We start from the raw sequence: 27982 nt of genomic DNA, 5'->3' as shown, positions 1-27982 counted from the left end.
GTCCTCAGTGACTTAGTTGGCAACTTTTAATGCAAAAAACCAGGGGAGACTTCTAGGTGAGAAGGGCTAGAGATCCAGACACAGGCCCCATTTACTCTCTATGTGCCTCAACTCCAGATTTTGCCTGGGTCACTGCCCTAGAACAAGGGTCAGCATTTTTTTATTTTCCTGTAAATGGCTTGATAGTGAATATATTAGGTTTGAGGGCTTTGTCGCAACTACTCAACTCTGCCATAATTACTCAACTCTGCTCTTGTACATCAAAAGTAGTCGTAGAACATACATAAATGAATGGGCGTGGCTGTGTCCAATACAACTTAATTCACAAAAACAGACTGCAGGATCAGATTTGGTCCTCTGGCTGTAGTTTGTTGACTCCTGCCCTACATCATGAGGTCACCTCTGTTCTGGGGTTTTCAAGTCCTAAAATTATCTCAACATCGAAGTTGGACCCAAAAGAACTGGTACTTTTCTCTCTGGCTTCAAACCAGAAAACTTGGGAGGTAGACACTAGACTAATGGGAAACATATAAAAGGGAATTCTATGCTCAAAATTGGAGTTTTTTGGGGGCCGGCCCGGTGGCGCAGCGGTTAAGTTCGCACGTTCCGCTTCTCGGCGGCCGGGGGTTCGCTGGTTCGGATCCCGGGTGCGGACATGGCACTGTTTGGCAGCCATGCTGTGGTAGGCGTCCCACGTATAAACTAGAGGAAGATGGGCACGGATGTTAGCTCAGAGCCAGGCTTCCTCAGCAAAAAGAGGAGGACTGGCAGTAGTTAGCTGAGGGCTAATCTTCCTCCAAAAAAAAGAAAAACAAAAACAAAAAAATTGGAGTTTTTTGCTCTGGAAAGCAGCAAAACCAGCATGCTATACCACTGAATTATTTGCATATATATTTTGTCCTTTCTTATTCAGAGCTCTTCTGCATTTAATCTTAGTAAAGTAATTCTGTTATCTTTTAGGAGATACCCATAACTAGAGAAAGTAGAATTTCTTTTATTCCAATCTTTCTATTCCTAGCTCAAAATCTTTGAAAACAAACCGTTATCTTTCAATTTGGAAAAGGGATATGCATCCCACATTTAGAACTTTACAAATAACTGAATACTTATGGGGTTGCAAGATGCTGATTCTAGCAGGTCATCTCCTTGCCCAGGGAATGTAGAAGAGTTCTCTCCACTCCTCTAGGCAATAGATATATCTGCAACCCAAATTACCCCCAAAATCAGGTGAAATGAAGGTAGCACCATGGTAGCAAGGGCATTTTGAGGAGTGTGTTGAGTTAGGGTATTATTTTATGCAAAGTTTTATGTACTGAATTTCCACTTAAGCGTTGAGAATTCTGTGTTTGGAAATTGGATGGAGCCAGGGAGATACCTTCAGGCACTGACTGAGCCTAGTGTATGTATGGGGAATGGAGGAGAGAGGGCATGCAGCTAGAATGGACATAGGATATGAGACAGAATTATGATAAGGAATATCCAGAATGGGAATTTCTCACACTCAGGAAGAGGGAGGAGAATCTGCAATGGAGTCACAGCAAGAATATTTCAGCTTTTTCCTGTTTCCTTCCTCTGTACTCTCTTTGGCTCCCTCTCTCTTTCTAGCTTTCTCTCTTCTTTCATCAGACACACTCTGTGGCAAACTTAAGCCCCAAACCACAACCTTCAGAAATTCCAAATGGATTTTGTCAGCAAGGCCAACACCCCCCTCCCCACCCCTGCTCTCGGCACACGCGCTGGGCTCAGGCCCAGGCCTGGGGTCAGTGACAGGAGTGGGAGTGTGCAACCCACAGAGCGGGTAGCTACAATTTCAGCTTTCGCTTAGCTCCAGTGGCTGCCAGAGGAAGGGGGAAAGGCTGATGAACTGTAAGTCCTTTTGGCCTCCTTCAACTCTGGATGAGCACTTCTCCCTTAGCCTTTCAAGTGGCTGGGAAGCTGGGGAGTGGCAGTGGCTGGCTACTTGCCAGTGGGCAGGACCCTTCTTATCTGTGCTCCTGCTGGCTCCATGGGAAGCACCCAGTGATGCTGCAATCGATACTTTCCTCTCCAGACTCCAGAGGGGTCAAGGACAGAAGGGCTGGGAGATTCTGCAGTCCCATTCGTCAATGCTGACTCAAATGCCATGGTACTTGCTGCTAACCATATTAGGCTGTCACCACATCTGTCCTTCTGTCACAACTGGGATCCAACCTCGAGAGGATATGAAGTCTTGGGCAGGAACACGGACAGTTTCCGCCTCCTGTTAGAGTCCCACGAGGCATGCTGGTGTGGACGGGGCATTCCCCTTTAGGGAAGGGGGCTGTAAAGCATAATTTTGGGGGTTAGCATGGAGGCATAAACTGGTGGGGTATTCCTAGAAAATTCCTAGGAAAGAAATGGAAAGAGTAAAGTAATCATGTGAGGTATCACAGGGCCCACTCTAGGAGTCTGTAATAACAGTGAAGAAGTCTTCTGCCATTTAACATACTGAGTTTAGCAGGGCAAAGGCCCTTAATGGCAATGGCCAAGGACAGATACAACTCAGTTTGTTATAAACATGTTCCTTATTATCCATCTTATCCTTCACCATCTTAAATTAGGGTCCTCTTGGTTTCACATTCTAGGGTCATGTTATTCTCCAGGTTAAAATAAGAGAGAAAACAGACTGGGATAAGAAGAAGAGACTGGTGAATACATACACCAGGGATTGATAGGGACAAGGGGTAGACATAGCGTGGCCATCTACCAGCATAGTTCTTCTCGGAAGGAGACAAGAAACAAGGCAAAAAATCCAGAAAAGCAACAATTTTGGCTTACATCTTAGGGAAGAGCCATATGTTCCCTTATACTACTGTAAATGAGGAGAGAGGGCACTTAAAGAACCTTCTTCTGGGGGCAGGCCCTGTGGCCAAGTGGTTAAGTTTGCGGGCTCTGCTTCGGGGGCCCAGGGTTTCGCCAGTTCGCATCCTGGGTGCAGACATGGCACCATTCATCAAGCCATGTTGAGGTGGCGTCCCACATGCCAGAACTAGAAGGATCCACAACTAAAAATATACAACTATGAACCGGGGGGCTTTGGGGAGAAAAAGGAAAAATAAAATCTTTAAAAAAATAAAATAAAAAAGAACCTTCTTCTGTTCTTAGCATTACTAGTGCCCTTCTATCACAGCCATGACTGTTCCAAGGCAGCTTTGCATGTCTAGATCAGGTGCAGAAATGAGTGTGAGGGAAGTTGGGGAGGGTAGGAATAGAGAAACGTGGGTGCAAAGTCTCTCACTTTCCTTGGGATACTAAAATTCATAATCATCTAGGAACACTTTCTCAAACCACACCTCTGAATATTAGGTTCCAACCATTTGTTTTTCACGTTCCAACTTCCTAACAGGCCTACAGTCCAGTTGTTTCCTTCAGTCTCTCAAATTCACCTCTCTCCTCTTCCTTACGGGAAAGGATCTCTCGGTTCAGACTCCTGAGTAACCTAGTTTTAGGTTAGGAGTAGTGAGCAGCAACACTGGTGTAGCGATGGCTCTCAGGGGGATGCAGCCAGCCCTGGTTAAGAAACAAAGATGAGGTCTGGAGGAGTAAGGCGGGCCACAGAAAGGACTGTTCACTATACCCGGCTCCCGGCTTTGCTCAAAGAGTCCCCGGGCCTCTCAGCCCAACCCCAGTCTCCAGTGTGGCCAGCATGCAGCCCCACTCCTTAAATTCCAGGCATGGCCCTGGAGCTTGGGATTCTCACCTCAGTCCCCACTGTCTCATGCTCATTCCCCGGCTCCCGCCTCCGCCGCCCGCAGCCTCCAGCCCCCACATCGGCCCCCGCCCGGACTTCAGCTCCAACACCGCGCGGCTTCTGCTGCAGCCGCTGCCATGGTGATGGATCTCGCGAGAACCGCTGCTCGCTGAGCGCAGCTCTCGCGCGATCGGGGAGGTGGGAAGTATCCCGGTCTGCGGGTGGGGGTGAGCCGCACAGCTCCTGTCGCTGTCGCGGCTTCCGGTGCTAGGTGGAGGGAAGGAAGGAGGGAGCCGGGGAGCGGGGCCGGGGGAGCAGCCGCGCCGAAATCGGCTGGGAGAGCCGGAGGGAGCGGAGCTAGAGCCGAGCGGAACCTGCGGTAACGGAGGCGGCGGCCGCAGCGGCGGAGTCGGGAGCAGGAACAGGTGAGGGGCTGGGGAAGGAAGGCGGGTCCCAGTAGAGGAGAGGCTCAGGGTGGGGGCTGAGGAGATAGAGCCCCCCCCTACAACGCCCGGCACTGCCCGGCATGGGGCGGTGTGGTCCTTCCCACCCAAGAGCTCCGAGAGGGGGCGCGGGGCCAGCCTCACCCCTGCCCCCGCATTTGAAGGACGCGGAGCTGGGGTGGGGGTGGGGGTGGGGGTGAGGGGCACACACGGATTTGTCCTCCGCCTCGCGCAAGGGGGCGACCTGGACTGCAGTTAGGTTCCCCTCGCCTGCAGGAGGTGGGCTTTTGAGGGGTCGGGGTTGAAGGGGAAGAAAGCAGTCCAGGGAGAGGTGATGCGGGGGCGGCGATGGCTGTTTTGTATCCTTTTCCAGTTAAAGGGCTAGAAAATGCCGCTTTTTCCTACCCCCTCTCTGTTTCCACGTTAGTAATAGGAGACCAGAGAGAAGCCTTGCTGTGGTGACACCTCCTCCCCCCTCGTGGGGTAGGGGTGCGTAGGGGGTTTAGGGATTAGAGGACAGGGGAGGCTAGTGGGGCACCCCAAGGGCAGTATTCTGGTGGAGGTTGTGCTTTCGGGTCTTAGGAGCCGCACGTTGGGAAAAGGGCAGCAGGTGGGGAGCGGCAGGAGAGGAGGCAGGAGGCGGGGGAGGGGATCTGATCTTGCTTGGAGAAGAGAGGTGGTGCCTTCCTCCCCCAGGCTAGGCGGGGGCGGTCTTACAGGAGGAGGGAGCATCTTGCCGCTGGCTCTGAGTTTGTGTCTTCCAATCCGCTTTCTTTCTTTAGGAAGTACCAGGATTCCCGGAACAGAAAATGGAGCCATTGCTTACACCACTGTTTGAGGGAAGGAGGGGGAGGTGGAGTTCCTTGTTAAAACGGGTCACTTGATTAGCAAAGTGGTAGCTCCTCTCTTTGGGGAGTTCCCTTCCTTCTGGGTTGTATTACTGCCGGCCTCCCTTTGGCCAGGCCTGGAGGAGTGTGGTATGTGGTTGGGAGTGAGAAGAAATAGTGAGGTCATCCGGGTGAGGGAGAAGTGTAACTTAAAGCCTGTCTCTGCTGCTGTTGGATTGAGTCGCCCCTGGTCTAGGGCATGAAAGTTTCATTGGTGCAAGATCTGCTGCAGGAGTCTGATTGCTTGAGTCAATACAAGAAGACAGAATCCAGTCTTTACTTATTTCCTTCCCTGTCCCTAGTCAGGTGGTGACAGTCTTTGCTGCCATTTTGTCTTGAGTTTGTTGTTGGGGTAAGTGTCTCCACTTGCTATGACTGCAGTGAGGCAGTGAATTGGTCATTGCACATTAGACCCGAGTTTAAATAACATGTCTGTAAAAGCTTAAGAAAGAAGCTGATCTATTGAGTTCATTTTTTTTCATAGAATGAATCACTGACCTTGGATTTGGCTGGGAAGGGCCCCCATGTATCACATACAGTCATGCGTGGCTTAATGTTCTGAGAAATGCTTGGTTAGGCAATTTTGTCATTGTGCAAACATCATAGAGTGTACTCACACAAACCCAGATGATATAGCCTACTACCCAGCTAGGCTATATGTTACTAATCTTATGGGATCATTGTCATAAATGTCCATCATTGATCAAAATGTTAGGTGGCACATGACTGTATTCACTTGCGTCCTGCCTCCCAGCATAGAATTATTACCTCGCATAGTCAAAATTTTTATGCACGTGTCTTGCTCTTCCAAAGAGATGAAGCTTTTTGAGTGTAGGAATTGGATCTCATCTCTTGTCTCCCATAATGCCCATGCACACAGTAGGCGCTTGTGATGAATACACGGTGTGAATGGATAGAACTCAACAAACTTTCTGACTAAAGCTTAAGAGAAAGAGAAAGGTTGGCTGTCAGGGACAGTGCCTGGAGATAGCTAAGTGAGGGTACAAAGGCTAAGGGCCTTTGTAATTCAGAAGTCTTGGTCTGTCCACTTTCCTGAGAGGCACAAAACAAGGCCTGGATGATGGAAACCAAGACCCAGAGAGAATTACTAGAACAGAGTCATTATTTATCTGACATCCCCGATCTCCTGCTTTCCCACTGTGGGCAAAGAAGTCTCTCCATTAGACCTAAGTCCTTCAAAGTGTTGTCTGCAAATTGGGATCCTGGAGGTTATGGAGGAGGGAGCCACTGTTTGTATATGGTGCCTGGCACAGAAGTGGTGCCGATGAATGGCGGCTGCTCTTATTAAACTAAATGCAAGTATAAAGGACAGCAGAGAGCAGGCTGGAAAGAGTGGAAGTGGAGTCTTAAGTGCAGGAAGGGTCATTTTGTGTTTGTTCATCTCTGCCACTCTCTTTTCCACTGGAGTCCTAATAAGAGGAAATGGACTCAGAGGACAGTGGGTGGGACTTGTTGGTTAGAAGGAGGAACTTCTGTAAGACCAGGTTTGTTAAAGCTGAGTAAATAACTGAGGGACGTTGTGGAATCTGCTTCCCATATACCCTTAGAAATGGCTGCCCAGAGGCCCAGGACTCAAAGCATGTCACTGTGTTTGGCTCTCTTCATTTTTGTTGCAGGTGAATTTAGAGGCAAAATGGTTTAGTAATTAAGAGTGTGGACCTTGGAATCAGACAAAATTGGGTTCAAATTCTGCCTTTGCTAATTACTAGTTGTATGATTTTGGTGACATTACTTGTCCTCTCTTAGCTTCATTTTCCTCATCTGTAAAAAGTGTGATGATAATAGTACATAGGGGTCAGCCTGGTGGCGCAGTGGTTAAGTTTGCACGTTCTGCTTCGGCAGCCTGGGGTTTGGTGGTTCGGATCCTGGGCGTGGACCTATGTACTGTTTGTCAAGTCGTGCTGTGGCAAACGTCCCACATATAAAGTAGAGGAGGATGGGTACGAATGTTAGCTCAGGGCCAGTCTTCCTTGGCAAAAAGAGGAGGACTGGCAGCAGATGTTAGCTAAGGGCTAATCTTCCTCAAAAAAAAAAAGTACCTACTTCGTAGTGTTGGCATGAGAATTAAATGAGATAATACATGCAAAGCACTTAGTATTGTACAAAGCACATAGTAAGCCCCAAATAAATGTTAGCTGCTATTAATAATCATTATCATTATCATAATAATAATATGAGTACTCAGGGCTGCCTTAAAGGAGAGGAGGTTTACAAAAGAACAACTTGCCGCCTGAAGCGCCTGTGCAGAGGGATGATTGTTACCATGACTTTCTGTGCTGGTCGTAGGCTTATGAGCAGTGAAATCTTTTTTCAGCATCAGCCTCACAGAGGCGGCTCCTGCTGCCTGAGTGGGAGGTGAAGCTGGTGCAAGGCCGGGGCCCTGAACCGTCAACTTGGATGTAGGGTGAGGATGTGGGGGCTCAAGAATAGTGTTCATGTTAAAAAAAGTCAGCATGACTCTGAGGTAGCGGTTGCCTCTTCTATAAAGGAGCACCCTGATTGACCTAGGTTGGGGATCTGGATTCCTGGGTCCTCTTATTTTGGTCTCAATCAATATTTCAGCATCCTCCATTTCCTGGGCCACTCTTTTCGTTTAGTTATATCTCCTTTAAATGTCTGCCTCTGAGTATGTTTCGGAATATACTGTACTAGGGTCCAGAGTTGTGATATCTGTGAATTCTATCTACTATACCTTTTCCAACATCTGTTGCAAATATAGGTAGGGTGCTAATAAAGCTTTTTGACAATGAAAAGACATGGAGAGCGTTCTGTGGAAAGAGTTCCACACATTTTTGAAGGCTTGGTGTTGTAGTCTGGGAAAGAACTGAGGTAGTGATTCCATGAACATGCTAGAGCTTTGTCATGAACTTCTGCAAAGGATCTGCTGCACTGTATGGACCAGAAAGGAAATGGCTCGAGATTTCAGGGATCTACTATTATCACCATAGTCCTGGAAAAAGGTGAGATGACTGAGTGTGGCAGATGTCATGGTACCTTTTAGCTCTCCCATTACTGGTGAGAACCTGGCATAACGCTTCCTTTATGAGCTTATGTACCAGAGGGTCAAGCATGAATGTTTAAACTTCAAGATGATTTAGGATGCAGGAGAACATTTGCTTTCTGTTTCAGTGTTTTTTACCCCCTGTTCTTTTTAAAACAATCAAACCGTACCTTACGTAAAATCCTGCTTGAAGTCTAATACATAAAATGGATGAAAATGAAGCTTCTCTGATGGTGGTAGAGAGTCGGGGAGCATAATTAGACCCTCTCATATGGTTCTCCCCTTCCCCCAAGCAGCTTCTGAATCCCAGTCAAGGAACCCTAGGGCTCTGAGCACATGGATGCCACTTCTCCAGTTTGTCAGATACAGGAAAAGGATGAGAGATCGCCTCCAGAATGCTGTCCTCCTCAACCTCATAAATGTTTTGCCACCATCAGTAGAACTGTGCTCCTCAACAACAGCAGTGTCGATGACTAGCCGCAGAGCTGTCATGGTACTGGATGCTGGGGACATGAAGCATGAATAAGGCATGGTTCTTGCTGGCGAGGGGCTCATAGTCTAGTGAAGTACTCCCACACTTTTTCCCATTGTGGCATACACAGAAAATGGTAACAGTGACACAGACGTAGCTGCTTGTAACATGAGATGATTGGCCCAAGGGCTCTAGCCACCCTAAGCCCTGCCTAGCTATCCAGTACTAATGGGATCAGTATCTCCAACTGACCTGCAATACATTAAAGGCACATAATTTGGGAAGTTCCAGCTCTGCAAGGAGAAACAGATAAAAGTGAATAAAACACTGTGGTAAGTCCTAGGGTAGAAGTGTGTTTGAGGTACTGAGGGATCACAGATGGCTCTTATTCCCTAAGGTAGGCAGTTTGCTGTCTTCTGTATCCTTAGCTGCTCTATGATGGTTGGCTTTGTCCAAATCATGGCTTCCTGTTTCATCTGTTCACTGGCAGCTCTATCTTGACCTGTTCAGTGGGACTAGATTTGGGCAAAGGTTTGTTAGGGTTTTAGGCTGACTACTGATGGAATTTCAGTGATTTTGTAATTGGGAAAGTATAGTGTTCTAGATATCCAAGGCTATAGATGTGGGCATTGGAGCAGCCATCAAATGTCAGGAGTGGAAACAGTGGTAAGCTGGTCAGATTCTAAGAATAGGGGAAGCTGAAATCTTTGGTTAGAGGGCAGTGCCACAGAACGTTCCAAAGAAACAAATGAGTCTAGTTTTTATCTGGTCACTGTTTTATCTGGCTAGGCCTATGTATTCTAAAACAGATCTGATGCTCTGTTCTGACTCATTTGCTGAGGGTTGTCTTTGGGAAAAGCCACACCCTTCCCAGGTCTTTGGGTTTTGGTCAGGACAGTTTAAGTTCCTTCTTTGCTTGATAATGTGGCCTCCTTCAGATTATCCTCTACTAGAGTTGTCTTCTCAGACTTGAAAGGAAACTGGCAAAAGGATTCTGGTCTGGGCCTAAACACTGCTAATTGAGTTAAGTGGAGTCTAATTTTAGTTAGGTATGTTTTAATTTATAACAAGGCCATCATTGATTGCCTAATAGCTAAGTTCAATGGGTATCTTTCAGGCCTTTCAAAAGCCTTTGACCCTCCTTCCTTTTTTTTTTTTTTCTTGCTGAAGAAGATTAGCCCTGTGCTAACACCTGTGCCAGTCTTACTGCACTTTATATGTGGGATGCCACCATTGCATGGCTGATGAATGGCATAGGTCTGCACCCGGGATCCAAACCCATGAACCCAGGCTGCTGAAGCGGAGTGCCAAACTTAACCACTATGCCATGGGGCTGGCCTCCCTCCTTCCTTTTTTAAATTTTTTTTTTTTTTTGAGGAAGATTAGCCCTGAGCTAATATCTGCTGCCAGTCCTCTTTTTTTGCTGAGGAAGATTGGCCCTGAGCTAGCATCCATGCCCACCTTCCTCCACTTTATATATGGGATACCTGCCACAGCATGGCTTGATAAGTGGTACATAGGTCTGCACCCAGGATCTGAACTGGCGAATCCCAGGCTGCCAAAGCGGAATGTGGGAACTTAAGTGCTGCACCATTGGGCCGGCCCCTCCTTTGTAAAGTTTTTTAAAATTGAATTGAATTGAATTTTTTTGGTGAGGAAGATTGGCCCTGAGCTAACCACTGTGGAAACCTTCCTCTATTTTATTTTGTAGGTGGGATGCCACAACAGCATGGCTTGATGAGCAGTGTATAGGTCCACGCCCAGGATCCGAACCTGCAAACCCTGGGCCACCAAAGCGGAGCACACAAACTTAACCACTAAGTCACCCGGCTGGCCCCCTCCTTCCTTTTTTAATATTCTTTCCTCATTGGTGTCTATAGTGTCTTATTCTCTTGATTTCCTTTCTACGCCTCTGGTTGCTTCCAGAAGACTGGCCCTGAGCTAACATCTGTGCCCATCTTCCTCTACTTTATATGTGGGATGTCTGCCACAGCATGGCTTGACTAACCGTGCATAGGTCTGCGCCTGGGGTCCAAACTGGCAAACCCTGGGCCACCGAAGTAGAGCATGCGAACTTAACCGCTATGTCACTGGGCCAGTCCCTGTCTCTGGTTGCTTCTTACTCTCTTTTCTGGCCTTTTTTGCCCACTGCTTTCAATGTTGATGTGCCCCAGGTTTCTGCCTTTGGCCTTTTCTCCTGTCCCACTATACACACTCTCCCTAGATATATCAGTTAGGATGTATCAGTTGCAAAAGATAGAAAACACACTTGTGGCTCAAACAATAAGGATTTATTAAGGCAGTAACAAGAAGTCCAGGTGAAATAAGCCAGACACCAAAGGACAAATATTGTATGATTCTACTTATATGAGGTACCTAGAATAGTCAAATTCATAAAAAAAGAAAGTAGAATGGTGGTTACCAGGGGCTGGAGCTAAGAGGGAATGGGAGTTATTGTTTAATAGGTACAGAGTTTCAGTTTGGAAAGATGAAAGAGTTCTAGAAATGGATGGTGGTGATGGTTGCACAACAGTGTGAATGTACTTCATACCACTGAGCTGTACACTTAAAAATGGTGGAAATGGTAAATTTTATGTTATGTATGTTTTACCACACACACACACCCCACCCCAAGATCTAGGGATAGAACACTTTGGTTTTTTTTACTCTGCCAGTTTGACAGTATTATTAAGGACCCAAGTTTTCTCCATTTTTCTGCTCTGACATCCTAGAGTTCTTCTGTCTGTCTCTTCATGATCTCAAGAGTACTCCAGCATCTCATCTTTCTACACCAGTATCCAAAGGCTAGACAAGAGAATATTCCCATATCTTTTTTAAAGATTGAGGAAAACTTTCCCATATGCTCCCAGCAGACATTCCCCACATCTTATTGGCTAGAATTAGTACATGACCATTTGTGACTCAGTCACTGGCCAGGGAAATGGAATGCCCACATCCCTTAGGCTGATCAGTTTTCATACCCTAAGGCTGGGGAAGGGTATCTCATACCCTGCCATCTGAACAAATTAGGGGTTCTGTAGAAGAAAGAAAGGAAAGAGTGGCTGTTTGGGCAGGCAGCCGGCAACTGCTGCCATCTTGGATCATCTTGGTTCCTCTTAGGACTTCAGTTACTACCTGTGCAGATGATTCCCAAATACCCAGTGTAGAGTTTTCTCTTGAGCTTCATACCTTAGCACCTCAAAATCAGTATTTAATCTAAAGACAAATATCTTCACTCTCAGATCTGTTCCTCTTGTATTTCCTGTCTAAAGAAGAACCACTGAATCACCCAGGCCAGGAACCTGGGGATCATATTTGAGTCTTCTACTCTTCCTTCCTACATTTAATCAATCATTAAATCTTGGGATTCTACTATTCTGATGTTTCAAATCTGTCCTCTCTACTGCTGCCTCTGGTTAAGAACTTTTGATTTCTCATCTGTATTACTGTACCTCCCAAGTGGTCTCTCAGCCTCCAGTCTTTCCTCCTCTTAATTTATTCCCTAAACTGCTGCCATAATGGTCTTTCTAAGGCACACGTCAGGTCATGTTACTCAGTGTGGCCTTTGAAAACTTTCATGATCCAGCCCCTGCTTATCTCTCCAGCCTCATCACTTCTTTTTCCCACCATGTTGCATCCAAATAAACTTCCTTCCAGTTTCGCCTGGCTTTGGCTAGTAAAGCATGCTGTCCCTAACTCAAATCCTTATGCCTTTGCACATGCTGTTCCTTCTTCCCTATTGCCTCTTTATTGTCTGGTTACTTCCCATTCTTCCTTCAGGAGTTAGATCAGGTGCGACCTGAGAATCATTTCTGGAAATCATCCTTCACCCCCAAGTCTTGATTAACGGCTCCAGCTTTCTATCCCCATAATACTGTGTGCTTAGGGCACTCTTATCCTCATGCTGTTTTGTAGTCCTCTGTTTCCTAGTCTTTCTCTCCCATTGACTGAGTTTCATAAAGGCAGAAACTCCTCCTCTCTGTATCCTTCGTTCAGTGTTCTCAAATGTTTAATGAATGGATGGAAGCTGACATTAGAAGCTGTTTCTTGGCTTGGGAAATCTTTGAGTCCAATAGGAGTCATTGAGATACTAATCTAGGAGTTCTTGTGTGCTGATTACAGTACTCCTGAGACAAAAACTTGGAAACTTTACAGGGGTCACAAGACAACTGCACTAAGGAAACTAAATACAGGCAGACCCTGCTTTTGTTTCCTTAAATTTTATTGGTCTGCTTCATTGGCTGTGCTGAAAATAGTGTCTCTATTAGTGATATCTCAATTGGAAAGTTATCTGGGAACAAAGGTGCTTTTAGTGCACCCTGTCTGGCAGCAGACTGTTTGGGAAGACTCTGGTCTTCCTTTCCCTGGACCCACGCGGTGTGAAGAGGAAGAGGTGGTGCCAGATCAGGAGTCCCCTCAGTAGTGTCTCAGGACACACAGCCAGTGGAGTCAGAGGGAGACAGTGTGTGTGGCGGACTGAGCTGTGACTCTCAGAATCACCTGGAGAGTAAGGCATGTTCCTGCAACACATACAACCCAGGATGGCTGAGCAGTCAGTTACAGCAATATCAGCCTCTGCTGGGAGGTGCGTGTGGGAGGGTGGGGTTGGAGGCAGTAAGTGGTCCTCAGGACATCTTCACATGAAGCTTAAATCAGCCAATGCGCTTGATTGAACTCCTGCAGTGTCCCACACATATTGTACTGGAACATTTTTAGCGTTCCTGTTATTTTTGTCACTGATAACAAAGTTTCTGACTGTAAAATAGAATGTTGAGATAACCTCTTTGTTAATAGAGATATTACTGTATTCCATTTTTCATCTTGAGCCACACCTTCAGTTTTGTTTTTTTTTTTTAAAGATTTTATTTTTTCCTTTTTCTCCCCAAAGCCCCCCGGTACATAGTTGTGTATTCTTCGTTGTGGGTTCTTCTAGTTGTGGCATGTGGGACGCTGCCTCAGCGTGGTCTGATGAGCAGTGCCATGTCCGCGCCCAGGATTCGAACTAACGAAACACTGGGCCGCCTGCAGCGGAGCGTGCGAACTTAACCACTCGGCCACGGGGCCAGCCCCTCACACCTTCAGTTTTAACTGCTGATTCCTGTTTTCCACCAGCCCATGGAACCCTGGCATTTTGCCCTGTCCGACACAGGAGTGACATCTGTGGTGAAAGAGAGTAACTGTAGGCTATACAGTATGTAGGGAAACAAGCCAGGGTTGGTTTGTTTGTTTGCCCTTCTGCTTCCCAGAGCTTTTTCTAGGAATGCATTATGGTGAAAGTGAGAATTAGCTATATAGCCAAAGATTTCTGTTCATGGCACAAAGCTGAAAGTTGCCACCGTCCTGGTGGTAGGGGCAACGTGCTCTCTGGTAATAGACAGGGACAGAGAAAGCCAACATGCCCTTTGAGATATTTATCTGAGTCAATCAATGCTCATCCTGATTATATTAAAAAGGAGTCATAATGTCCATTTATTTCAAGGCCCTGGGCTGCCCTAGGGGACCCACGGTAACCACTTGGATATTTCGTTACTTACCATCAGCAACATTGCGCATTAAATGGCGAGAGAAAATTCCACCAATTTTAGTCTTCTAGTCTTTTCATGGTGTTCCCAAACCAGTCTTGGGTTAGATATGTGTGGAAAATGGCCAAGAATTGACAGGATATCTAAGCAACCATCTGTGCATTACACAGAGATACCAAGTACTGCTAGGACAGAAGAAATGATATAAGGACATCCTCAGATGAGGCTTAAATCAGCCAGTGTGCTTGATTGAACTCCTACAGTGGGCTTGGCACTGGGGGTGAGGACAGATCCAAAATAAATAGAAGGCATAGTCCTTGCCCATGGAGAATACACAGTTAAGTGGAGAGACAGTAAATGTTACAGACTTATAAGAAAGCAAAAGGCTCCACAAGGTAGTAAGTGCAACATGAGTGTTTGAGATAATTCAGGGGCCTTGATGCAGCATGCCAGGAAATAGAAATGAGTGTAACAATGGGATCAGCTTTTGAACCAAGACTTTAGCATGATAGCTTAGCAAAGAAGCAAACCAAAGGACAATGTATGCATGTTCTGGGGCAAGGGATATTTTTCAGCCACTGCTGTACTCAGGGTTGTAATCGTTTAGTCAGCAATAGTTCCAGTCATGAAGGAAAGCAAGATAAATGTGTGGTATAAATTCAGTTCAGAATCTAGACCAAAGCCCATTACCTAAGTTTTAAAGCAAAGTATCTGGAGCTGAAGGAGAGGACACCTAATCAGGAGACATGATAAAGACTAGGAAGACTTGGGGAAAGTATGAATTTCTGGAGGTGATGGTGGCAGAACCAGAAGTCTGACTACCACAGATTGCCAAGGTTGATGGGATCTGATCTTACTAGCTAGGCAGGTGTTCCCTCCTGCCTCAGGGATCCTCCGGAATCTGTCTGCCTGGGTGGGTTGTGGCAGGATGGGCAGAGAGGATGGCTAGTGGGCGACTTGGCTGAAGTTGAGCCCTAAGGGTGCGCCAGGTCCTCTCCCTGGGGTGTGAGCCCTTTGGGTCAAGGGCAGGGCTCATCTGAGGAACCTACCGGAAGCACCACGCCTGGCTCATTAGTGGATGTCTGGGGAGGCCTTTGAAGATGAAACACTCCTTAAGCACTCATTGTTTCTGTTTTTTGGACAAACTAGTACTTTGGTCTCCAGGGGCTGTTGATCTGGCTCTTTGTACTAGTCTGGAATTTGCTGCAAACTGAGGAGAGTAGGAAAAAAACAAGCAAATCTGGAATAGTTTTTGAAAAAACCAGTAAACTCCCACCAAACCCCCATGCTTTAGCTTGTAAATAGGATTCCTCCCCATCCACCTTTCACATTCTTGGGTTTGGGTGCAGTCTGTCTTGACCTGTTCCTTCTCCTGCTGGGTTTGGGGTGTGTATGTGTCTCTGGTTCCCAGACTCTATAGAGGATGCCAGCAGCTGGCATATGGATATTGCTGAATAAGCTGCCCACTGACACACGTCTCCCGCAGGCACAGAGAACTGGCTGGCACGGATGATTCTGAACCCCCATTTCATTGTTGTTTCAAAGACACATTTCTGTGCCTATCCTCTGCCATAGAGAAGGGAGGGAAGAAGAGAGGGAACGAATGACTCTATGGTTCTGTCTGTTGAGGGTAATGGGTGAGGTGGGCAGGTAGGCATTTTGTACCTTCCCAGTGGCTCTTAGTGCTCCTTTCATTTCTTCAGCAGGTATTTGTTAAGTGCCTACTATGTACCAAACATAAGCTTGCAGTGTGAGGGAGCTATAGTGAGGTCTGTAGAGACCCTGGGAGTCAGTTCAGTTATTCGACTGCTGTGCCAGGCACTCTTCAAGGTACTGGGAACACAGCAGTGAATAAAATAGATAAGGAGCTGACATTATAGTAGGAGGAGAAAAACAATACAGCAAGAAACAAATATGTAATGTGTCAGATGGTGATAAATGCTAAGAAGAAAAGTAAAATGGGATTAAAAGGGTAGAGAGTCGGGGGTGGTGGTGGTGTGTGTGTGTGTTATCGGTGGTTATGGAAGGTCTCTTTGATAAGGTGACATTCGAACAGACACCTGAAGGAAGTGAGGGAGTAATCCATGAAGGTTATCTGGGAGGGGAGAATTCCAGGCAGAGAGGGAATAGCAAGTATAAAAGGTTTGAGGCAGGAAAGTGTTGAGGAATTGAAGTGGAGTAAGCAAAGGAGGGGAGAGTAGTAGGAAATCTGATGAGAGAAGCAGGGAGAATGCAGACGATGCAGGACCTCGTAGGCCATGGTATGGCTCTGAGTTTTCCTGAAAGGGAGATATGAAGCCAAGAGAGGGTTTTGAACAGAGGAACAACATGACCTGATTTGGGGTTTAAAATCAGTCTGGCTGCTATGTGGAGAATAGACTGAAGGGGCTTAGGTAAGAGGCAGGGGATGAGGTGACTGCCTTATTGTGAGTGACCACGTGGAGCAGCTGTCCTTGGATGGGCCACAGCAAGCCTGGGATTTACCTGGCTGAGGAATGAGGGGTAGAGTCTCCCCACCCCACCTCCCAACTCTTAGCACACTGTTGTATGCACAAAACACGACTTTCGCAGCCAGCATTTTACAAAGTGGAAAGGATCAGCCTCTTTCAGGAGTGCTGCTTTCTTATTTCTTCCTCATTAATTTTGGTGTGTGGAAGGAAGGTGAAATTGCAGAAATATAGAAAGGGAGGAAGCCGACTCTCTTGAGCATAAACCTTGGGAACCTGGCAAGCCTGAACCTTGTCAGGAGTCACAAAGAGCCACTCCTCATTCCACTCCCTCTCCCACCCTTTCCAGAAGTCTCAGGGTAAGGTTGGGGGAGGGAGGGGCATTAATGATCTTGCAGTGCCTTGGGGTATAGTGTAGAATGTCAGAACCAAAGGGACTTTAGAAATCATCTAGTTCAGCCCCCTCCAGTTACAGGTGCAGATATGGACAGATGAAATAACTTGGCTGAAGTCACATGAGTAGATTACTGGCAGAGCAGGGTCGTTAGTGTTCACTGCTTTGTCTCTGCTCCCAAAGGTTCAGAATGTATCTGAGTGGGCCTTGATCTTCATAGTTGCCCCAGGCTTTTAGTTTGTCATGAATGAATTCTAGCCATGACTTTGACAAATCCAGTTTACATGAAATCCTGACAAGCAGATGATGGTAGTGAGTTTACATTTCTTTGCCTAGGATCAAGTCCTCCATACCAGGGACCAGGCCAAAACCAGACTGCCACTGCCCCCACTTGGGCCCTACTGTCCTCAGAAAGCAGCCACCGTGATCATGGGTAATATCTTTGGAAACCTTCTCAAGAGCCTGATTGGGAAGAAGGAGATGCGCATCCTGATGGTGGGCCTGGATGCCGCAGGAAAGACCACCATCCTGTATAAGCTGAAACTGGGGGAGATCGTCACGACCATCCCCACCATTGGTAAGGGCACAGCTTGGATACAGGCTTTCATGCTGACAGCTGAGCTGGGCAGGGGGCCTATTCCTAGATCCCCCACCTGGCCACCAGACAAGTCCCTGCAATTTGTGGGGTTCAAGAAAGGATGGTTATTTAGATTACTAGCAGGTGCTGGGGCTGTCGTTTGCCCACCTACCCTGGCCCTCTCTGATGCGGGAACTTCCGCAGCCTGGCACTCAACAGTTGCCCTCAGGCACTGAGCTGGTTTGTTCTTTGTGTTGTTTGGAAAGCAGGTGAAGGGCTTTGATGTTCCTGCCAGAGGCCTGGAATTGCTTCAGTTTAGATCCTTGGTGGCCCTGATCCTGGTTAAGACCTGCCTGTGGGAGAGAGAATCTTTGCCTTGTAGATAGGGCTCGAGATCATCATTGTCAGCTGATTCTGCATTTGGGGCTCCAGGACTATAGCTCACTTCTTTTTCTTCACTCTGCCTCTCAGACTCAAGTGGCCAAGGTACAAGAGTGGGGCTGAGTCATTTCTTTGCAGGAGGGAGAGTCAAAGACAGAGAGAATGAGTGGGGAAGATTGGCTCACGTTACCCACATGATTGTGAACCTCTGATGTTCTCCTCATCCTCTTCCCCTTCTCTTAGATTTTCTTTTTGGCATTTAGGCTACTAAGTCAGGAACACCAGGTCTGAGGAAGCCTTAGTTTGCTTTCCCTGGATAGAATCTTGGCCACAGCTGAGGGAAACAGAAACAAACCCAGTGGGGCATCCTTTGCAGACCTAGTGTTTGAGGCCAAGTGGCCATTGTTTTTTCCAAAGGGTTCAACGTGGAGACAGTGGAGTACAAGAACATCAGCTTCACAGTTTGGGATGTGGGTGGCCAGGACAAGATTCGGCCTCTCTGGAGACACTACTTCCAGAACACCCAAGGTATGGCATATAAATTGGCTGGGGACTGGCCTGGGTTGGTTGGGTGTGAGCAGAGTGTGGCTGTCATTCTTGGTTATGGGCAGCCAACCCTTGCCCTGCTGCAGCTCCTAGAGGTGGGAGAAAAGGAGGAAAGGGAGGGTATGAGGAGGGTATTGTCTTTGGTGCTGGGGGAGGGGAGTTCATCTGTCATCTCTGTGTAGCCCGTGCTCTGCCTCCCTAGGGTTGATATTTGTGGTCGACAGCAATGATCGGGAGCGAGTAAATGAGGCCCGGGAGGAGCTGATGAGGATGTTGGCAGAGGATGAGCTCCGGGATGCTGTGCTCCTTGTCTTTGCAAACAAACAGGTGAGACTTCTCCCTACCCCTGGATTTAAGAGAGGGTGACCTGGCCGTGGATACCATGGGGCCTTGGTGCTTATTGTATGGGAAGCCCCATGACTGTGCTCTCAATTTTGGAAGTGTGGGAAATATGATTAGTTGGCTTGTTTATGCTCCTCTTCCTGTCCCCCACCGCAGCTTTAATTAGCAACATTTCTGTCCTCAGGCATTGCTGTGGTAGATACATCACCTCAAACCCTCTTTCATCTTTCCTGTTGTCCACTTTAGTGGAACTGCCCTCACTTCTACAGTCTGACAGACCTGATTCTTTGCCCAGCTTGAATCACCTTCCACTTCCCTACTAGCCATGCGTTTGGTATCCAGCTCGCCAGTGGAATGACCGTTAGAGCCTTGGATAGGAGGTTCTAGGATGACTAGATCCAAAGCAGTTCCTTAGGATCTTATTCTGGGTTCCTCCAGTGAAGGAGGAGGAGAGGGTGCTGGTGCACATCTTTTTGGTAGATGGGTGCGCTAGAAGCCTTTGAAAGATCCTGAGGCTCCTTTTTTTGTCTCTCCCTTGTGTTCCAGGATTTGCCTAATGCTATGAACGCTGCCGAGATTACAGACAAGTTGGGCCTGCATTCCCTGCGTCACCGCAACTGGTACATTCAAGCCACCTGTGCCACCAGTGGGGACGGGCTGTACGAAGGCCTGGACTGGCTGGCCAATCAGCTCAAAAACAAGAAGTGAGAGCCAGGCAGCCCTGTCTGACCGCCCTACCCACCCCTGACACATCTACTATCTCCCTGCCCCAGCCCCAGCCCTTTCTTCCCATTGCCATTGTGGCCAGGGCCCGGGTATCATGTCCGCATGCCCAACAAGAGCCTTGCCTCCCCTGCCTCGCCTCCTCTCCCCTGTCCATACCAGTCCCCAGTTGCTGTCTTGATGATGAATCATTCCAATTTACCAGATTTAAAACAAAAACAAAGTTGTTATGGTTTCATGGGGTAGCCCTCCCCCTGCCCCCCTACAATCCTCTGGAGTTTGGGAGGTGGGGTTGGGTATTCTCTCCGTTTGCTTTGTTTGGCTCTGGTTGCTGTGCTCTTGGCATCTAAGTCCCTTCCCTCTCCTCACAGGCCCCTCTCCTCCCTGTCTTCCTTTCCTTCCCCACCTTCTCCCTGTTCTACATGGAAATTGCACGGGCCTCTCTGTGTGTGCGTGCGTGTGTGCGTGTGTATATACATGTATAGAGAGATATATATGTGGGGGCCAGGGAGAAGGGTGGAGGGGGTGGAGTGCAGCTCAGGGCTTGCAGCCAGGACACTGCCCACTCTAGCCTATCATCTGCCCCTCTCATGGTGGTGAGATAAAGGGTTGAAGGTAGAGGGAAGGCTGCCCCAGTCTTGCACTGGTTCTTCTCCTCTCTGCAGGTAGGTTTTCCTGGATGATAGGACAGGTGATGGATTTTCCACCATTTTCCCTGTACCCCTCTTTCCATTCTACTTAGGGCAGGAGGGTGGCATTTATCTCTAGAGGAGTGTTCCCAAGGAGATGCCATTCTGCCCTGCCTTGTTAGTGGGGAGGAGAGAGGAACCCACTCAGTCTTAATCAGCCCAGAGTGTTCAATTGATCCTCCCCCTCATCCTTAGATCTGTTCCTCAGGAGCTTGAGGGGGTGGTGGGGTGGGGATAGCAAGACCAAGGGTGTGTTTGGGACCCAGGGCACTGAGGGGAGGGCCTCAGGTTTTCCATCTTCATCCTCTTGTTATTAGAAGGTGAGGTTCAGATCAGTCCTATTCCTGCCTTCCCATGCCCCCTCCCCCTTGTCTTCTGGTCTTGGGGGCTGGGTGGTTCATCTGTCCTTTGTCAGAAGTTTCCTCACCCTAGTAGTCCTCCTGGCCTGACCAGGGCTGGCTGGGTGGTTTAATGGGGAGCAAGGGAGTGGGTGTGACATAGCAGACCTCAGCATCAGTCCCCCTTTTCTCTAGTTCTCTCTTTCTAGTCCAGGATGTGCTGAAGAATGAAAATTTCCTATTCTGTTTCCAGACCCTCAGACCATCCTGCTGTCTTTCCCTCCTCCATCCCAATAGCTTTCCCTTGCCCTCTTCACCTACTTCCCCTAAATGGATCTATGCTTACAGTGTAGGAAATAGAATTCTGTAGTGGTTGTTGGTGCTGGTGGGATGCAGTGGTCTTCAGGGTCCTCCCCCCATTGATAAGAAGTTGTTCAGAAGCTGCTGCTACTACATCTCTCTGTCTACAGGGGGCTCTTGTCCCTGAGATCTTGGCCTGGGTCCTGACTTCTGCGGTTTCTGTGAAGCCGTGCCTTTTCTATGGGCTCCTGTGTGTGCTGGCTGTGCCCTGAGCTCCAAGATGGCCGCCCATAACCTTTCTGCTAAGGTCGGGGCCCAGGGCCCCCAAAGCATAACTGAGGGACCCCCTTCCCAGAAGGGCTGTCCCAAGCCCCATCCTATGGGGCCAGGCTTCCTGCTAACCCTGTCTACAACAGGCAGATCAGTACCCCCCACCCCACCCCAGACTGAACTGTGAAAGAGAGGTTCCAGGGGTGTCTCCCTTAGTGCCAGTTCCTTAGTGATGTGTTACTTACCCAAGATGCAGTGGGTGTGTGCAGGTCTTTTGCTCTCTAGGCCTTTCCGTGTGTGTGTGTGTGTGTGTGTGTGTGTGTGTGTGTGTGTGTGTGTTTGTGTGTTTGTGTTTGGTGGCAGGGGGAGGGAGGTGCTGGAGCTTCTATTTCATTTTAACATGTATTCACTCCCCTGACCCCACAAATGCTTTCCTCCACACTTTTTCCTTGCCTCTGTCTCTATTTCCTCAGATTTTTTTGCTCCTGCTCCTGTTGCCTCTCCCTCCCTGAACTTTTTCCTTTGCCTTCTCAACTCATTCACTGCTGTTGCCCGTTTGTCTCTCCTTTGTTTCTTTCCTACTTAGGATTCCCGACTCTGTATCCTTGTGGTTGGGGAGGACTTTGCCTCTTCAGCTTCATTCCTTCTCTAACTCTCCCTAGTTAATGCCGGTCCCAAATAGGTTTTCCTTATTTTAGGCCAACCCCCACCTCGTTTTGGGGGCTCCAGGGACCAATGGGGCTGAGGGTATTAGGAAGTAGCCGTGGAGGTGGCCTTGGTGCTGCTCAAGGATCTGTCCAGCAGGGGGCAGTAAGTGGTCTTGGTAGTATCCCTGGCTGCTAGGTCCTTGGCAGGGGTGGCCCCTTCTACATTCCCATTCACCTAAAAGCTTTTTTGGGGATTGGGTGTTTGGTTCCATTTCTGCCTACTCCCTCCCCTAGTCTCCTCGGGTAGGTTTAATTTTATGCTTTCCTTTGTTCCAGCCTTTCTTCTCCCTGGGGATTCCTCCTCTCCCCACGCCCCCCGCGTTTGTGGTGTTATAGTGGTAACTGCAGTTCTGAACTGGTTTTTCTCTTCTTTTTTCCTCTTCTGGAATGTAGACTGTACATGTTTAGTAACTCACCTTCTCTCTCCTTGCTCAATATGTGGGATACGCGATGACTGTGACCCTGGTTGGAAATTAAATTTGTTTTATGCAGCTTTGGAGCAGACCTTCATCCTTGGTGTGCAGCAGCCATGGGACAGTGGTTTAACGGTGAGGGTAGTTCTGTCTCTGGTCCCTCTCTCTAGACTGCTCCTTCTCTCAGCAGAGGGGTAAAGAGTACATGTGACTCGTGGCTAGTGAGGTCGTTGAGGAACTTAGGCTCATCTCCACACTGCTTACTACTTCCCGTCATACCCCAGAGGGGAGCCAAAATGAATTGGGCACCAGAGCGTGAGGGCATCATGTCTTTGCTCCTCTAGTTCTAAAGGGTTTAACCCTGAATTTAGCCATATTTATCACCTGTTGGTAGACGTTAGGGACTTCAGTGGCTAGAGGACCCTGAGCTTGGAGTGCCCCACACTGCCTCCACTCTCAGATCTCCCCAGCCCTGTGCATCAGGTGTTTCTAGTTGGAACAGGGTCTCCTCATCCATAGATTGGAGTCCCCTTCACCCATCTAGTTTGGGACTTTGGCAGTGAGTAAGCATGAAGGGTAAAGGTCCAGGTAGTGTAATGAACTTAATCCTCCTCACAACTGATGGCCCTGCGTCACCTCTACTTCAGGTGTGTGTTTCCCCATTGTCAGGATGCTAAGCCTCATCCAGAGATTCCACAAATGTCTTGAGGGAAAAGACAAGCCTCAGTCCTCCTGTCCTACTCCCACCACTATTCTGTTCCTTTCCTGCTACTGCTGTCTGGTTCCAGGCAAAGAAAGCAACGGATCTACCCTTCCTTTGGTGGGTGAGGTCTGCCTGAGCCAGGCAGGACCTTCCTCACTCTTACCACTTTCTTAAGCTTTGAAGTCAGAGGTCTTTCCACACTGATGTTGTGGGAAAGGGACAGGATTTAGGCATGTAATAAGTTTGAGAGTCCCAAGTACCAGTGTGAAGTATATCATTTATATTCAGTTACCTTGCTGCTGCCTCCTCTGCCAGTTTTTCTTTTCAGCCCCTTTCCTGTTATTAAAATAAGCCATGACCCTCAAGGATCAGGACTTCTGCCCTTATGAAACTCTTAAACTACTCCAACCAGACATCCCTTTATCAACCCCATAAGCCTTGAACACTACCCACTTAACCCTCAAAATCAGATGTTGCTTTCCTCCTTCTAGGCTCCTCAAAGTCCTGCTTGGTGACCAAGGTTACTGATAAGTTTGGAGCGCCTTTCTCAAGTGTTTTATTTGTGTGCTAATAGATACCTTATAGAGCTACAGCCTCTCATAAGATAATGATAATGGAGAGGACTTTAGCTGGATGGCAGGCCACTGGGGGTCTTTTGACCCCTGAATATCTTGGAGAAGAGGATGACCTCGTCCCTTCTGTCCCTCAGTCCTCTATTTTAGGATGCCAGGAAAGAGGTGGAGGGAGCCCTCTTGTGGCAGTTGCTTAAACCTTCTAGCTTCTTTTGGGGGGATATAGGGGAATGAGGGGGAGACTTAACCTGGAAGATAAATGTTTAGCATCCAACTCAGGACAAACAGCAACCCCATCTTCCCAGAACATGAATAGCTCTTCAGTTGTGGCTTCGCAGAGGACCTGGGGCCCAGGGTCCACTTCAGGATAATCTGGGCAAAGGAGCTTCCAAAATGAGCTTGGAGAAAACCAGTAGAAAACCTTTGGATTGGTCTGCGTGGGATGGAGGACAAAACTGCCCCCGTCATTCCTGAGTATGGGGGTAGTGGCAGGGAGAATGAGTTTGGGTGTGTATGAGTTTCTTAGATTAAAGGTATGAGGTCTGAAGGTTCTGGGGATTCACTGCGTCCCTTTCTGTTCAAGGGCCTAGATTGGTCAGAGCAGGAAATTGACAGGTATTTACTTAGTATTTTCTGTGTTTCCAGAGCTGTGCTAAGAATGGAATCAAACCAGAGAATGGAGGGAGAGACCTGGGAATCTATTTCTGGGATGCTCTGGAATCCTTGGGGTAGCCATAGTGCACCATGTGGGGTAGTGAGAATTGGGGAATAACTGTGGAAGGGCATACTCCTTTGCTACTGCTTGGTGCAGGGAGTGGTGTCTTTGGGCAGGCAGTCATAATAGTAAGAACAGCCTCTTTTCCACTTCTGAAGGGTGTGGAGGTGGGAAGGCCAAAGTCTAGTTCTCTATTTTCTAACCTGGTAACTGGAGGGATAGAGTATCATGCTGGTCACTAGGGAGTGAGATGATCCAGATGCCTTCCTGCCTCTGTAGATTTTTCATTCTAATTGGGTTCCCTGGCCCTGGTTGCTAGGATGAGTAAGGATGACTCCAAGTTCCTGAGCAAAGGGAAGAGAGGGTGAGGTCTGAGGAAATCTGAGCCTTGAGTATGGTAAGGGAGCTATGCCCCTGAAGGCAGTGGTTGGAAGTCTGGAAGTAAGGAACCTAGGTCAGGACTGTTCACCATTAAGGCTTGAAAGTGAGTGTCTGCTTGTGTGTGTACTTGGCCAACATGAGCTACAGAAGAGAGTATCTGGACTCTGAGAAAATCTGGCTTTTGAGCTGAACCTGGTGGAGCAGAAAGGATGACACTCTAGCGAGAACTCTGGCTATGTGTGCCCAGAGCTGACTAGTTCTACCCATGCACCCTTCCTCCAAACCAGGCACATTGAAAGCTCTCTCTGAGGAGGTCTGGACAGTCAGTGCAGGCCAGGCAGGAGGTTTGAGAGTGAACTTGTCCACCTGGCATCCCCTCCCGCTCACCTCCCACCTCCACTCCTCCATCCCAAACATTGTTGAGAGCCGTCCTAGGACAGAATGGAGTACAAGGCCTTTTGAGGGTTGGAGGGCTTAGCTTGGGGCTCTGAACCAAGGGATTTGGATGCCAGCATCTTTATGAGTTCCAAATATAGGAAAGTGGGGTGCTCTCTTGGCTTTAGGTAATAGATGGGAGATGAGAAATCTTTGTTTTTGCCTATGCCAGATCTTGCATTGATGGGATGATACCTCCCTGTCTAGAACAGCCATAGGTGAGATTTTGAGAGGGAGGTAACGCTTCATTCTGGATGCATGAATGAAGCGCATATGGATGCATGAGTGCATAACCATACCTAAAAAGAAAACATCCAGTCAGCCAGGGTAGGCATGCCCTTGAAAATATGGCATTAGATTTTGAACCCAGATTTGCATATTCTGACTCATAGTCTTTTTGTTTATTAACAATCTGTTTAAAATAAACATATTAAAAACACTTAAAAAGCAGTGTTGTGCTTACTATCTGGCACATAATAGGCACTTATGTGCACATAATAGGCACTAACTAAGCTAGGCATCGTGGGTGCCCCATGAGTCTTGGGAGCCAGGGGGCGCTGTGGTAGTTTTTCTCTTACTCACCAACACCTTTGAGGGTGGAGGCCTTTCCAGGAGTGGCCCTCTGATTAAGTTGTGCCTCCAGTCAAGGTTGGGCCAGCTCCCCTACCTTTCCCAGAACCATCTCACCTTTCTCTGTCCTTCAAGTTCTTCCTAACTTGGTCCAAGGAGAAAGCTCCTTCCTTGGTTCCTCCTGGGTCCAAGTGGGCTTGTGCTGCCCTCTGTGGGTGATATTGTTGTCTTAGTTTTGCCTTTTCCATTGCCACTACCTCCCTCTCTCACTCCACCCCCACTTCCCCTTCAGATTCCCAAATAAAGCCTCAGATCTGGACCTGACAGTAGCCTTTCACCTTCACAGCACCATTCCAATAAGCTGGTGAATTGGTGCAGTATGCACTATTACCCCTTTGCTCAGAAACAAGCAATGGGTTCCCACTGCCTTAGTCTGCCATTCAAGGCTCTCCACAACCAGCTCTTACTTCCCTCTTCAACTACCTTTCTCCTCATCCAGCTAAATCCCTTGCTTTAGCCAAACTGGTCCATTCATTTTTCCCAAATATCTGGCCCTCTGCCTTTGTCCCCTTTCTCACTTGTTTAAAAATACTACTTTCCTTTAAGATCTACAAAGCTGCCTGTGACCTGTCTAGTCACAAGGAATTGTTTTTCCCCAGTCTGGCTCCTTTAGCTCTGTTAGCACAACTTATTCAACACCTCCCACACATCCCCTTGTATTGCTGTATATCATGTTCATTCATTTAATATTTTGTTTAAGATTTATTTTTGTAACCAAACTAATTTTTATTGCAGAAGATCCAAAGAGTACATATATATAGAGCCACATGTGGAACCTGTTCCCATCCCCAACGGTAACCCCCTCAGCTATTTGGTGTGCATCCTTCTCGTTCCTTTTCTAAATATAAATACACACGTTGGGGAGGGGTTAAAATCTAAATAGGCTCATATCACATCTATTTTTGCTTTTTTTAAGGGTATGTACATTTGTCTTTGAGATTTTCCATATCAGTATAGTTAGATCTTCCTTTTTAATGGCTTCTCAGTATTGTATAATATTTATTCAAAATAAAACGTACTTGTTTAGAGTGTGTTATATGGAGGATAAATGTGCAGCTAGTACCTAGGGGACTCCAGACATGATCACAACCTTGTCCTTACCATCTGGGAGCTGGCTCTTTAGAGGAGATGGAGGAGTGGGGTGTACACCAATAACTGCAAGACAAGGAAAAATATAAGAATGTCTCTGAGTGTATGCCTGGAGTTCAGAAATCAGAGAAGTCACTTCTAGCGAAGGGAATCAGGACCTCACAGAGGAGGTGATATTTGAGCTTGGCTTGGAGGGAGCTTGACAGGTGAAGGAAGAGCATGAGTACAGGCGCAGAGATGAAGACACATGATGAGGTTCATCTGATGCCAGACCATGAGCAGGCAGGGGGTTTGCTTCAGTTCACAAACATTTATCAAACATCTGTGTGTCAGACACCACACCAGGCAATGAGAATACAGAAATGAGAAAGATGAGGTTCCTGTCTTTAAAAGGCTTTCAGTTTAGTGGAATAAAAGCCAAGTTTGGAAAGGCAGATTAGGACCAGATGATGAAAGCTTTCAATTGGCATGTCAAGGAGTCTGAATTTTATTCACTGGGCAGTGTGGAACCATGCGTGCTTTCTAGTGGGCAGGCGACATGACTGAAGCTGAGCAGATAGCAACAGTGACCAGAATGGGCTAAAATAGGGAGAGGCTGGGGATGACGGGCTCATTACTCTTTTTTATCTTTTTTAAAAACAAGATACAGGTTCTTTCCTACCTCAGTTTAAAGGTATCTGGTGGTCAGCAGTCCAGGACTGGTATGGTAGCTCTACAGTTATCAGTGACTTAGGCTTCTATCTCTTTGCTACACCATACTAGCATGTAGCTTCCATCCTCATGGTCATCTCATGGTCTGATACAGGTGCTGGAGTGTAATGCATCTCATCTACATTCCAGGCAGCAGAAAGAAGGAAGAGGGAGGAGGGGGGAGGAGGAGGAGGAGCATTCAATGACACACTTTTTAGCTAAGTTAACTCCCTGTAAGGAGTGTTCCTGGAAGTCCAGGACAATAATTCCAACACTTCTGTTTATGTCTTATTGGCCAGAACTTAGGCACATGGCCTTATCCAGCTTTAAGGGAGACTTGGAATTGTAGTTTTGTACTTATTTTTTTGTTTAATTTTTTTCCTTTTTTAAAAATTTGAGGTATAATTTGCATGCAGTGCCATGCACAGATTTTATCATACTGTTTGGTAAGTTCTGACAAATGCATACACTCATGTAACCCACATCCCTATCAAGATATAGAGCATTCCACCTTCCCCAGAAATTCCTTCTGGCTGAGGGGTCTTTTTCTTTATAAACGACCCCAAAAAGAGAGATAATGAGGGC

At 47.4% G+C, this 27982-nt stretch overlaps 1 protein-coding gene and 1 long non-coding RNA gene across 2 annotated transcripts; one reads left to right on the top strand and one right to left on the bottom strand.

The window, feature by feature from the left end:
* Window positions 1–8: 8 nt before the first annotated feature.
* LOC103552199 (uncharacterized) lies at window positions 9–3880 on the bottom strand. Its single transcript, XR_545191.2, has 3 exons — window positions 3719–3880; window positions 3312–3528; window positions 9–2299 (listed from the first exon to the last, which is right to left on the bottom strand). It is a non-coding gene; the product is annotated as an uncharacterized lncRNA (long non-coding RNA).
* Window positions 3816–22260, top strand: ARF3 (ARF GTPase 3). Its single transcript, XM_070619535.1, has 5 exons — window positions 3816–4134; window positions 17233–17473; window positions 18272–18382; window positions 18603–18727; window positions 19289–22260. The coding sequence occupies exons 2-5, from the start codon at window positions 17326–17328 to the stop codon at window positions 19448–19450; spliced, it is 546 nt and encodes a 181-aa protein (XP_070475636.1). The 5' UTR covers window positions 3816–4134; window positions 17233–17325; the 3' UTR covers window positions 19451–22260.
* Window positions 22261–27982: the final 5722 nt, after the last annotated feature.

The sequence above is a fragment of the Equus przewalskii genome, chromosome 5 (genome assembly GCF_037783145.1).
Source record: "Equus przewalskii isolate Varuska chromosome 5, EquPr2, whole genome shotgun sequence".
NCBI classification, from domain to species: Eukaryota; Metazoa; Chordata; class Mammalia; order Perissodactyla; family Equidae; genus Equus; species Equus przewalskii.
Note: the sequence above shows the minus strand (reverse complement) of the source record. Positions and strands in the feature narration are given on the sequence as shown.